This window comes from Cavia porcellus, unplaced genomic scaffold, assembly GCF_034190915.1.
Source record: "Cavia porcellus strain 051 isolate PalLab524CR breed Dunkin Hartley unplaced genomic scaffold, mCavPor4.1 scaffold_12, whole genome shotgun sequence".
NCBI lineage: Eukaryota > Metazoa > Chordata > Mammalia > Rodentia > Caviidae > Cavia > Cavia porcellus.
Window position 1 is genome coordinate 5748631 of NW_026947495.1, and position 12911 is coordinate 5761541.

At 37.3% G+C, this 12911-nt stretch overlaps 1 protein-coding gene across 3 annotated transcripts in view; it reads left to right on the forward strand.

The window, feature by feature from the left end:
* Positions 1 to 2416: 2416 nt before the first annotated feature.
* The window catches only part of Abca5 (ATP binding cassette subfamily A member 5), a 76851-nt gene continuing 66356 nt past the window's right edge, over positions 2417 to 12911 (forward strand). For all 3 annotated transcript variants that reach the window (XM_063258754.1, XM_063258756.1, XM_063258755.1), the window contains exons 1-3: positions 2417 to 2597; positions 9816 to 9932; positions 10855 to 11059. In XM_063258754.1, coding sequence (XP_063114824.1) covers positions 9831 to 9932; positions 10855 to 11059 — 307 coding nt within the window. In that variant the 5' untranslated portion in view covers positions 2417 to 2597; positions 9816 to 9830. The remainder of the gene's footprint in view (positions 2598 to 9815; positions 9933 to 10854; positions 11060 to 12911) is intronic.

The window sequence follows — 12911 nt, forward strand, 5'->3', positions numbered from 1 at the left end:
TTCTATTTCCTAGATACAGAGACTCAAAAAGGAACATCATTCTGTCAGCTGCTCAGTTAGTATTAATCCCTGACAACTACAGAAATTTATATTCAGATGTTGTGGCTAACTCACTTACAAGATACAAGCAGTCTGATAACTAGTCTGTTACATTAAAACAGTTCATGGGCCGTATATCAACTTGCAGCAATCTTTCTTTATTAAAAGGTCTTATTTAGTTCTGTTGTTCTCACAACTCTATTACTGTCATAAGGCATTGATGTCTTCTATGATGGTGGATTTTGTGGAATAAGTAGTCAAATTCTTCGGAGATAATACTGATAACATTTGCATATGCTTTCTTGTACATGCTTTTTCTCATCAGTAGTATTACCAACATTTACTATATACTATGATGCAGGCTTAGAAATTTAAATCGTCAGAAGAAATTGCTCTTAGATTCAAACTACTTAGAATTTAAATGAAAAGCTAGCACATAAGTAGTGTGAACAAGAGGCAGCATGTGCAGTGAAGAGAAAACAGTGGTATAATTTTCTCAGTGATAACAAAGTTTCAGGAGAAATGGGTTTTGTTCTTATCTTGAAAGAAGACTGAAAGTGTTACACAGACAGAATGAGTGACACAGAACATTAGAAGAGACTCAAGAAATCGTTGCCTGGAATAGTGGGAGAAATGATGGGTAGATTCTGGAAATAGAAACAAGTTAAGGCTACCAACTTATACTGGAGAGTTGGGCTAAAAGTAAAATTCATTAACATCATGACATTTGTCTTCGATCTACACTTATTTATTTACCCAAATATATGCCATTGAGCAAGCATTCTTCTAAACTTGTAACAAATGTTTTTGATATTTTACAACTAAACAAAGTATATTGTTGGGAGCCGCAGCCCCGAGCCCGGTCGCCTCACTTGGCGGACGTGAGGCCTGTAGTAAAGAGTGAGGCCTGAGGTAGATTACCCCTCCCATCGAATATGTTAGTTTCCTGCTTACCGCGTAAACAACCCGCTCAACAATATAGTCTGCCTGGCAACTGATGATGTTAGCCAATCAGCTTGCCTTGCTTACTTTAACATGATTGGACACTGTACCCGTATATATACCGGTGCCACCCCTGGGCGGAAGAAGAAGCCAGGTAGAAGCCCAGAAGTAAAAGCCCAAAAGGAGCCGCGGAGAGCGGACCGGTAGAGGCTTTGGGGCAGACTGAAGCACAAAAGGAGCCGCGGGGAGCGGACCAGAGGAGGCTTCAGCTGGGAGAACCCAGGGCAGGCTGTACGGAGAAGGAAAATAAAAAGAAAAGGTTGTCCACTACCAGACTTTGTCGTGTGTCCTTCCTGCCGGCCGGGAGCGGACATCGACAGTATATGATGGTTGTCTGCTTTCTTTGGTTTTCTGGGGCAGTTCCCTGGGTGTTTTGTTTCTCCCTGTCTCCTTTCCAGATCTTTTCATCATCATGCATCCTGATGAATTTCTTTGCATTTCCTATTTACAACAAATGTAGTAAGATAAGTAAAACAATATTGCCTCCTTGATTTTTCTTTTTAAAACTCAGTATGTTGGAGAGATTTGGTTTAAATCTGAAAAGCAGAAAGGAGAGCAGCAGAAAAAAATTTTCTTAAAGTCTCTAAAAACCGTGCAAAGAAATATGGACAGGAAAATATGTAGAGTTGGCGTTGTGAAGTCTTCTCACCTCTGAAACCACTACCTTAGTTGTCTCTGTCTTTCCCTTTCTGAGATGGCTCTTACTAAATTATGCTGGCCTCAACTTGCCAATCCTGCCTCAGCCTCCCAAGTAGCTCTGCTTCCAGGTTTCTGTCACCACGTGTATCATTTTTAGCAAAGATAAATGGGATATACAACCTCAGGCAGACGCCACCCTTTGAGAAAATTCCACGTGTCACCTTCCTTTCTTCAGGAACTAAGAGCACCCTCAAAGTTCGGAAGTCCTAGACTGGCGAAGGGAAGGCCGGAGTCAGAGAGGAGGCCGAGGAACGCAGGCGCTGCGGCCAGAGGGGCAGGGCCGGCAGAGGGCCGCTACCCGCCCGGAAATGGGGTGGGAAGCATTCGTAAAACTAGACGCGACCCAAAAGGCAGAGGAGGCCAGGGTGGAGGGTCAAAACCACTCGCTAGGCGGCGGCAGGACTCATTTAAACCTGAGTCCTGATTTCGAAGCGCGCTGACTCTAGCAGCGCCTCAGTCAAAGACAGACTCCAGGTGCCCAGGCCGGAGGCCCGGCTCTCCCGGCGGGCGCAAGTGATTGACAGGCGCGCAGGGATCCTTTACACTGCTCCCTCTCGTCCCGCCCCCTAGCAGCCCCGCCTTCAGGTGCGCCGGAACTCGCGGGCCGTGCGCCGGGTGCGCGCGCGGTCCCGGCCCGCCCCCTCGGAGCCCTCGGAGCCCGCATAGCGGGTCCCTCGGGTGTGTCGAGCCCGAGGCTGGGAACAGTTCGGCGCCCAGTGTTCTCCGCGCGAGTGCGCTGTGGGCCGGGCCTGCTCCGGGGCGCGCGGGTCCGAGCGGCGGGGGCGCACCGCGAGCCTACGTCCCCACAGATTCCGTACCTCCGTCTCGTGCGGCCCTAAGGCGCTGCGGCTTCGGCGGTGAGGCGAGGGCGGCGGGCGGCGGGCGGCGGGCGGCGGTGGGCTGCCTCTGGGTGGAAGAGGCGAGGGGCGGAGGTGGACGGCAGGCTGGACGGTGTTTCGGCGCCTCGGGGTCCGCGGTGCCTGGTGAAGCGGCCCGGGAGCCGCTGAGGGAAAGCGCGGTCCGGCCTCGGGTGGGTGGGTCGGGTGCAGCGCAGCCTCGGGACCTGGGAGCGGGCCGGGCCGGGCCGGGCCGGGCGGTCTGCGAGGTGACTGCCGCGACGCTGCAGGTGGTGGACGCGGCCGTGCGCACCCCAACAGCCTTGCGAAGAGAGTGAAGGAAATTTCCTCGGAGGATCCGGGCGGTTCGCACTCTTTTTGGGGATACGAGGGTTGTCTCGTGTGTTAAAAGGAGCTGGGGAGAGCAGCCCATGCGCAGACTTGGGCACTGGAACCCGGGCTTGCGGACCGGAGAGCGCGGTGGGCAGAGGCATTGGTCTGAGGTTCAGGTGCTGCTCGTTCGGGGAGTGTCCTGGGGTTTCTTAGGCTCCGATCTACGTGTTAACATAAATGAGTTGGGAGAGGGGGACCCACGCCCCTGTTGGTTTTCTGCTGAGGACGTTTTAAGGGTGGAAAAAGAATGTTTGTTGGACTCTAGCTATAACCCAAGCTCTGTGTGATGTCATTTAATCCTAGCAGCAACTCGGAGGTGGGAGATGTTTCTTAATTGGGCAGATATGGAAAAATGGGTTGGTTTCAGAAAAGTTAAGTAGTTTATTAAGATTTCAACCAGTAAAAAGGTAGATCTGAAATTTAGTTTAGGTATGCTTGAGTCTTTAATTATGGCATTTATTCATTATGTTTTATGTTTGTCCAGAAAGCAAGGATATTGAGATACTTATGTATCATTCTATCTACTTATAGATATGAAAGGGAAGACTCCATAGGGAAGAACATTAATAGGTCAGTTAAGACTTTAGGCGTATTTGGGTTAAAGTCAGACTAAAGCATTAATCCTTGGAGGTGAAATGTGTAAAACTTCAAACGGTGTTTAGTATTGCAAAATCTTATATTTAGAACAAGTCCAACTTTATTAATACATTACATATTTGTTGTATGTCTCCCTGTGTTCCAGATATTCTTTGCGCTGTGCCAAAATGAATACAATTTGTAATGTCTGTTCTTGAATTTGAAAGCTTATATAAAAAAATTTCATGTTTTATTATGGCATAGGCTTTACTATTGTGTGAATTAATAGGATTAAAATAGTTTTGAACACAAGCTTTTAGGAGCCTATTTGTATAAAAAATTGGATAACTTGTCATATGAGTGCTACTACATAGTTATTTTCAGCAGGAAGCAAAATTTAGGTTATATTGTATTGACAGTATTTTGTATTATTAATGCACCATCTTTAGTACTTTTTAAAAATATTAACAAAGAAATCATTTATAATTTGCCTCCTGCTTAAAGGCTCATTTTATAAGTCAAGAAGCCAGGAATGTAGCTAGGTTCGAATTTCTTTCAAGTCTGGTGCCAGGTAGGTTCTTAGTCTTTTCTAAAGAAAAAAGAAGGATTAATTTAAAAGTACAGCTAATACAATATTGCATTTGGAGCTTTAGTTCTAATGAAAACAGTCTCAAGTGAAGCAAAAATTATAAACTATTCAGAATGTATATTATTTTGGGCACAGCTGTGTATAGGTGGAAAAAATAGTGGGAGATTTCTGAAATTTCTCTTGACTGCTTCCATTTCTCAATGAACTGGGAATCAAGGTCATAGTATGAGAGAGATGCTGTGAACAGACAGGAGGTTTGGGGATGGGCCAGTGAATGGACTGGTGAAATGTAATTGCCAGAATTTAAGCACTTTGAGGTGTAAAAAGTACAGTAGAGGAAACAGGATGCTTTCTGTGGGTTTACAAGAAGGGGTGCTAATTGTGCATACATAATACTTCATAATTCACTTCCAGTGCCTATCTGTATGCTGTGATCTAGGTCACACACCTTTCGATTGAGCTTCTCCGTATTGCAGATACTGTCTTTCTTTACATAGTCAAACTCTCTGGAGCGTAGCTTTTTCATGGTTTTCTCTCTGCATAGAAATTGTTTCAGTCTTGCAAACTGTTCCAACTTCAATTAGAATATTATATTCAGCTTTTCTCTCTGAAGTTGGTGACAGTGTCACATTTTTTTGCTGTCTAAATGTTTAGTGCATTAAATCCTTCAGTGAGATGGTAATATTTTAGGTTTTGCTGACCATATAGTACCTGTCTATATAATTTAACTCTCCTAACACAAAAGAAATCATAGTACTTAAATAAACATGATTGAATTCCAGGAATGCCTTATTTATATACACTAAAATTTGAATTTTATGTAATCTGTACCTATCACAAGGAGTTACTCTTTGTTTTCACCAACCATTTAAAATGTAGAAACTGATAATTCATGGATTGTTCAAAATAGGCTGTGGGCTAGTTAAAACGCTTCCAACTGCTCCTCTTAATCTCAGATTAGTAAAGATTCAGGAATCCTTGATAAAGGAATTTGCAATAAGATAATATTGGTTATAATACTGCCATTGGTGGTAGAGAAAAAAAAAACATAAGACAGTTAAGGGTGTCAATACAGGTTCTAAACCACGACAAACAAAAAAATCCAATGGTGTTATAGCAACCATAATTACATTATATACTGTGTGTACAAATAGAAAAAAGGAGTGATAATCACCCTGTGTGCATCAGAAGTGATACTAGTCAGCTTTTGGAGGTAAGAGGCCTATTTTCAGCTAAGAGTATTTTCGATAATCAAAATGCTAAGGTGATGACTGTTAATGTTTCTTACTAGGATGGTTCTTAATATCCGAATGACTCAATCTCTTTATTTCACAGGTTGCAATCTTAATTTCTAATACAAATTCTTCTAAAAAGTTAGATCTACATGTATAAAATAAGTTTAGATTTTCTAGGTTACTTTATCTGCTACCTAATAAAATGGGATAGTTCTGCAGATATTTAGTACCTCCTCAGAGCTGTGTTGTGAATTATTATACTAAAGTACTGACAAGAGATATTGACATTAGGTAAGTGATAAGTTTCCAAAATTTATGGACTAGGCTTTTTTAAGAAAAGCCTTACTTTTAATAAATCTAGTAACTATAATGAGAGGATTGCGTTATATTTAAAACTTACTGCAATTTTCAGATTTCTTCTGTTATTTCATTTACATGTTCCCAAATTGCTTTTCCCTTAGTTGTTCTCTCTTTATGAATGTAATGCCATTATTTCTTTTTAGATATCAATTACACTACTTTTATTTACAGTGTTGATCATGTTCCATTTGTACTTTACCGTATTAATTCTTTTTTTTTTTTTTTTTTTTGGTATTGGGTATCAAACTCATGACCTAGAGCTTGCCAGGCAGGCGCTTATGGTGCTGAGCTAAATTCCCCACATGTATTAGTTCTTTTAGTCATTTTAGCAAACCTAAGACATGAGGGTACTATTATTACTTGATTTTTACCAGTGACAAAATTTAGGCACAAAAAAGTTAACTTGTCCAAGTTTCATAGCTATTGAATGGCAGAGGCAGAATTCGTGTTTAGTTGGTTTAACTCCAGAGGTTACGTTCTTAAGCTTCATAGTATGCAACTTTAAGTGTTATTCTGTTATTTGCTGGGTTGGCTGCTTTTGGTTCCTCTTGCTTAACCCATCTTTGGTTGTGAGAATCTGATTCCAGCCAACTTAGTGAAATGAATATACACTGGGGAGATAATAGGGCATTTCACATACCCCAAGGATGAGAAATCAACTTTTGAGCACAGTATGCCTCATTTAGAGAAAGCTTAGTAAAGAATGGATATATTTTCTGAGATGTTATTGTTGGTGTAATTCAGTTTCCATACTTCCAGGAGAGAATTTGCCCAATGTATATCAAGAGTGTGGTGGTGGTCACAGTGGTGACCTTTTGTATGTGTGTTGGAATGGTACATGGTGAGGAGAGTTTCATTTTGTTTTAAAAAATCTTTAGGTAGGGGGTAGAATAAGGGGTGGACACCTGCATAAACTTCAAACAAGACTTTTAGAAACTCAGCTTTGAGTTTAGGGAACAGTTCTTAAGGAAGTAAGGATATTGTGAATCCATGAACTACTCTCTATAAGGATGCTATCTTAAAAAAAAACAAAAACCTAAGCTTTCAGCACTCCACTTGAATTAATAATTTAGTGTATCGACTAAAACAATGTGTTTTGGCAGACAACTTGAGAATGTTCATGCTGCTCTTCATTAGCATTTTTGTGTTTGTTTTGTATGAAGTCATGTTGGATTGAGTGTGGTTGTTATTTTCTTTTTTTTGGCCTTGAGATGATTATCAGTCTACTCAGTCTGCTTTGTTTTGCTGGTTTTCATTTTTCCTGTAATATGTCCAGTATGTTTATTTGTTTTCTTTTCTTTTTTTTTTACTATACAAGTAATATGTATTAAAGAGAAATATAAGAAAAGTGAAAACAAAGTAAAAATTTTCAGTGATCGTATTGTGAATTTAAAAAAATTTTTTTTGTAAGCTCAATTTGTGATGGAGGCCTGTAGCACTTGGGAAAATTGCAAATTTGATCTTAATCTGGGCAGTTTATCAATTCAGCAAGACTGTCTCAAAATAAAAAATGGGCTGGGAATGTCACTCAGTTATGATGGTCCTGGGTTAAATCCGCAGTACCACCCAAAATTTTTAATGTAATTTTTCTTCTGTGCACAGAAAAGGAATTCACATTTAAGCCACTCCCCTACTCGCTTTCTTTCATTCTTCCTTTGGAGATGAATGATTGCCTCTAAAATATTTCTTGCTGTTCTGTCTAGTTGTAGACAAGAAGTTTAGAACAGATAGTCCTTGTATTGGTGGAGTCATATCAGTATATCAGTGGCCCTCATTAGGTTTATATAAAACAAGGCAACAGTAATTGTTCTGAAAGAAGGTTTTATAGGACCTTCTTTGAATCTTCTCAAGCTGCTGAGAAGATTCTCAACAGTATAGAATGTAGCAACTAACTTTCCTGTTTCTCCAGCCAAAACCATCTCTGTAACCTTGTATTCAGTTTGGAGGCTACAAAGGAGAAAAAGTAGTAAGCAAAAGTGGTGAGCTCCCTGCTGGCTTTGTGAGGTTTCAAGGTCTGGAGTTCTTTGTTCTTTATCTCCTTAGTTTTAGCTATTTACTTTCTAAAATTTATTTATTTTAAAAACAGAACAAAAAAAAGGATAAAAATGATACAGAATTTCAAAATAAAATAATAGAAAATTAATATATTGCATATTGTTATCTTCAGAATAGTTGTTCAGATTCCAAGATTTAGGCATAAAAATGATAATACAATTAATGAAAACACAAAATGTTCTTTTAAATGAACAGCTTAATAGTAATCTAGTGTATATATACATATATATATATATATATATATATATGCATATGTTTTCCCTTCTTTCTTTGCTCCTTTCCCCTATCCCAGTTGTTCTTTCCTTTTGAACACTTTCTTTTTAATTTTCAAAGTATCTATTGTACATTTTGGATTTTATTTATTTTTTTAATTAATACTGGAACACTAAATCTGCTTGAAGACATAGGATAGGCAAAGAGTTCATGAACAAAACACAAACTGCACAGGAAGTACTTCATAGAATCAACAACTGGGATCTCATCTTATTTAAAAGTTTTTGCACATCAAAGGAAATCACCATCAGATTGAAAAGAAAACCCACAAAATAGGGAGAAATTTTAGCCAGTTGTTCTTCAGACAAAGAATTTATATGTAAAAACGTATAAAGAATTGAAAAACATCAGTCTCCTCAAATTCAAAGACCCAATCCAAAAATGGGCATCTAAGATGAACACCATTTGTATTTCTTCATCTGAAATACGAATGGCAAATAAATGCATGAAGAGATGTTCAAAGTGTCATTGGAGAAAGTGCAAATGGAAACAACACTGAGATTCCATCTCATTCCAGAAAGAATGGCTGTCATTGAGAAATCACCCAACATAACAAATGTTGACAGGGCTGTTGGGAAAAAGACACCCTTCTCCACTGTTGGTGGGAGTGTAGACTGGTATTGCCACTATGGAAACCAATGTGGAAATTCCTCAAAAAACTAGGATTAGAGTCCCATTCTGTAGAAGACCAAGTGGACTGCTGTCCTTGAATGCAAAACTGTTACCTCTGTACTGTTACCTCTGCAAAACTGTTACCCTGTCTCCATATACTGATATGTATAAAGCTGGCTATGCTGTTTCCTTCTGCCTTCAATTGGCTCTAAGTGATGCAAATAAGGCTAGGTAAGGTACTGATAAATAATCTTTAAGGCCAGTGACAATTTCTTGTTTCCTTGCATGGTGTTCCTAATAGAACAGTTGAATGCAGTGGAATGACAGAGTCACTTAGCTCCAGGAATGTCAACTGGATACAAGCCTCAAAATAAGAAGCTGATGACTTCCCAGGGTACCAAAGTTTGTGTATCAGAAACTAAAGCAACAACCTCCTAAATTCATTCATACGTTATCCCTATTGAGTTATGCGGACTTGTGTCCTTCTCCCTGCATATAGCAGAGATGCTTACTCTCCATCTGGCTAGCTCAACTCAGTTTGAACCTCTCCCTTCATGAGAGAATAAATTCTGGGAGAGGCCTTAAATCAGTGCCTTTGTCTGTATAATCCTCACTTGGATCAGATGTAAGACCCCTTGGCTGCCCATAACTTCGAATATGTCTTAGAATCTTTTCTTGCAGTGGGTTGCATTGGAGGTGGTGGATTGGAATTAACTTGCTGAGAATCCAATAACATTTCAAGGGGATTACAAATACAGCTTTCTGATTTGCTAGGAGAACTAGAAAAGGGATTACAACATTTGAGTTACAATACCGTTCCCCTTCTGGATATTTTCCCAGAAGAATTGAAAACATCATGCCACAGCGATATATGTGCAGTCATGTTTATAGCAGCACAATTTGTAACAGCTAAATCTGGAAACAGCCCAAATGCTCATCAACCACAGAAGGGATAAAAAAGATGTAGTATTTTTATACAATGGGGTATTACCCAGATATATAGAAGGATAAACTTGAGGCTTATATTTATTTTTGTGGTATGAAGGATTGAACTGAGTCCAGGGCCTTCATGCTGAGCTACACCCTCAGTTATTTATTATTTTGAGACAGGTTCTTGCTAAGTGACTGGTTTTTCCTGTTTAATAGGTTGATCAAGAAAACATGGCCACTGCCATTAGGGAAGTGGGAATTTGGAGACAGACTAGAACATTGCTACTGAAGAATTACCTAGTTAAATGCAGGACTAAAAAAAGTAGTGTTCAGGTAAGTTAAAATATTCATTTTATATCTTGTTGCAATTTATTTAGCTTTCATATGTTTTATTTGTAAAACTTGATTTTGCTGGATGTATTTTTTCATTAAAATTTTATTTTGTTTACTCTTTAATTTGCTTAGAAAGTAAAGCTTGTGTTTGTGTTAGCTTCTATGCTTCTGATTGTTACTTCATGCTTCTAAATGTTAACACTTTTAATAATGATTAATAAATTTAGTTAATTTTCAAACAATAGTACTTAATTTTGCAACTTAGCATTTATAAACTTTTTCACATAGAATTTAAAGTGAGTTACCGAGAAATAATTAAAACTACCATGTCATAAATCTGGTCCCCAATGTACCTTACTTTCTTTTTGCAAAAGAAAGCACTCTTGTTAACTAGATAATAGTACTTTCAAAAGATGGGCATACATTGTTTATCTCCTTAAACCAGTGTACAACTAAATTGCAATATGAAATAGTTGGTTTGTACTATTATTTCAGAATAATAATTCAGTGTTAGTAATACAAATTTAAGTATTATTTAAGCACATTTTATAATTCAGAATGAATGAGACTTATGGTGGTATGTATAGAAATGTTTGGTAAGTTACTTTAAATAAAATATGGATACATTTATTTTTTCAGTGATCTAGGATATTTAAAGATTACCTTTCATGTCACTTTAATTTATTATGTGGCTTGAGTTTTAAAATACTTCCATAAAATAATATAGAAGGAAATCATCTGATATGCCTGTTGGACACTTAGCACAGTAATTCTTTCAGGTAGAATTGCTTTTTTATTTTTTTACAGAAGAAAGAATAAGTTTTTCATGTTTTCTTAGTATCAGCTATTTTATTTACATATAAATCATGTTTTTTGCTGCCATTGTCATACTTTATAACCATTTTGTTTCTTTTTATTATAGGAAATTCTTTTTCCACTATTTTTTTTATTTTGGTTAATATTAATTAGCATGATGCATCCAAATAAGAAATATGAAGAAGTACGTGATAGAGAGCTTACACCAATGGATAAATCTATTCTGTCTGACTTAATACTTGGATATACTCCAGTGACTAATATTACAAGCAACATCATGCAGAGAGTATCTACTGATTACCTTTCTGATGGTATTGTGATCTTAAATATGTATTGTATTTATAACATGTAGCCTCTTCAATACTTAGTGACTTGTTTTACTGGGTAATTAACACCCTGAACTCCCACGTATGTGTTTTACAACCAGTATGTAGTTTTATAAAAATATTAAAATTGTTTAATTCTGTTGCCTTATGTTCCCTTGTAAAACACTAATTTATATTCTTGGCAGTACATGTATATTTCATTGATTGTTGGAGTATTTAGAAATAATTTATTTGTATTATATAATATATTTGAAAGCTATGAGAAAACTTGAAGAACCAGAGAAAATGGTAGACATGTGACTAAGCAATGAAATGCTGAGTTGTAGAAAATAACAGATCAGCATATTGTTTTATATCATATAAGACAGTTATAATTAGCCTCTAATATTTATCATTATGTTATTAGTGCACCACGGATTGGATGATGTTAGTAACATTAGCTTCTTAGCTTAATACTATTTAATATTTTTATCAAACATCTTACATGTTTGTTGGTCTATTATATTAAACACTACATGGATAATCATAAAAATTTTGCATAAATGCTCAAAAATTGATAAGAAACATTGAAATGAAATTTGTCAGTAATTTGAGTAGGAGGAAAGTTAAAACCAAAAAATACAAGTCAGTATATTAATTTAGCAAATTCATATCTCTATATGTATATTTTTAAAGTTTTATCATTTTAACAATAGAACTACATACATGATAACATGACTGATAGGATATTGAACTAACACCTTTATTCAGATCTATTCTAAAGTGCCATCTATACAAAGGTGTGGATGATTGTATTAATAAACACTTAAATACTTTGTAACTTACAGAGCATTTCCATATTTATTGCTTTACTTGGTCTTTACCAGTTGAACTCAGTGTGATTAGCTAGGTTCTGTGGATGAGAACATTAGAGTTTAGAGAGGTAAGTCATTTATTGGTTCTCACATGGCTAATAAATGATGGTGTTAGGTACCGATCTGTATTCTTTTCATTTCATCACATATCGTGGAGTGTTTTTAGTTTGCTTATATATAAAACTGTGATATAGTATTTAAAAACTTACTTAATGTGAAAGGGTAATTGCAGTACTTTTACCATTTATTTTCAAAGAAATAATAATGACCAATACTGGCTTTTACTGGCAAATTTTTTTCAAAGAAGAGTTGCATCATAGTTATTAAAACATTTTCTGAGCAAGATTAAGGCATTTTACTCATAAAAATAAATATTTAAAAATAAATATCCATTTCATTTACCTTGATTTCATTTTGCAGTCGATGAATGAACTGCATTACTTAGTGTTTTGAGAACTTCATTACTGCCTAAGATCTTAAATTTAAGAGTGTCTGAAAGTAAGCCTGCTGGTAGTGAATTTTAAAGAATTGAAATGATAGTAAAACTATTTGTTTAGTATAGTTGATTTTCTGAGAAATAGCAATCTCTTGATAAAATTTCACATATTTATATTATGCTTTATTACATTCATAACATGTTAGACTATTACGTGATTTAATAATTAGATGATAGTTTGGATCTGTAAAGTTAAACTATTTCATTCGCTATTTAGTCATATTTTCATAAGAGCTTGTTTGGAGGTTCAGGTAGGGGAGTACAACTAATCCTGTACCTTAACCAAGAAAAGGTCCTCATATATCTGGAGGCTGTCCTCTTAGATTGATTGCACAGCTTCAGGAGGGATGGATGGAGCTGTACAATCATAGGTGGGGCTTTTCGGAGGTGGCTGTATCTAGAGTATGTGATCTGGGATTGTGATGCTAGTATCAAGGATGTGTGATTACTGTGTTTATCCATTGGTTTGGCATAGTTCTGGGTATGG